This window comes from Octodon degus, unplaced genomic scaffold (genome assembly GCF_000260255.1).
Source record: "Octodon degus isolate 3935 unplaced genomic scaffold, OctDeg1.0 scaffold00163, whole genome shotgun sequence".
NCBI lineage: Eukaryota > Metazoa > Chordata > Mammalia > Rodentia > Octodontidae > Octodon > Octodon degus.
In genome coordinates, this window is record NW_004524739.1 from 5,561,161 (window position 1) to 5,561,527 (window position 367).

At 75.2% G+C, this 367-nt stretch overlaps 1 protein-coding gene across 1 annotated transcript in view; it reads right to left on the reverse strand.

Moving 5' to 3' along the window:
• Nucleotides 1-153, reverse strand: part of Ptp4a2 (protein tyrosine phosphatase type IVA, member 2) — a 45,926-nt gene extending 45,773 nt beyond the window's left edge. Inside the window, exon 1 of the mRNA XM_004642936.2 lies at nucleotides 64-153. Coding sequence (XP_004642993.2) covers nucleotides 64-153 — 90 coding nt within the window. The remainder of the gene's footprint in view (nucleotides 1-63) is intronic.
• Nucleotides 154-367: the final 214 nt, after the last annotated feature.

Below are 367 nucleotides of genomic sequence, written 5' to 3' on the forward strand. Positions count from 1 at the left end.
GCCCGCCCGCCCTCGGCGCCTCTGACTGGCTGCCCGCGGCTCGGGAGCGCTCGGCCCGCCCACTTGCCCCGCGGGCGCTGACCCACTGCCCTCGGCACCTCCTTCGGGTGGTGCGTTCTGCTCCGCGCTGGTGGAGACGGAAGGCGCGTCCATGTGACCGGGAGGGGGTGCCCAGAGTGACCCCGGGAGTTGCCCGACCTTGCAGCACCGCGCCCGCCCGCACCTGGGCTGGGGCAAGGGCGCGCGGCCGCGGGGTGACCCGCAAGGTCGTCTGGCTGATTCCGGCTCCCGGGCGGTGCGGCCTGCGGCCAGCTGCTGCTGGGATGGGGCGGCGACCCGGTCCTGTGCTTGGGGATTTCCAACTCAC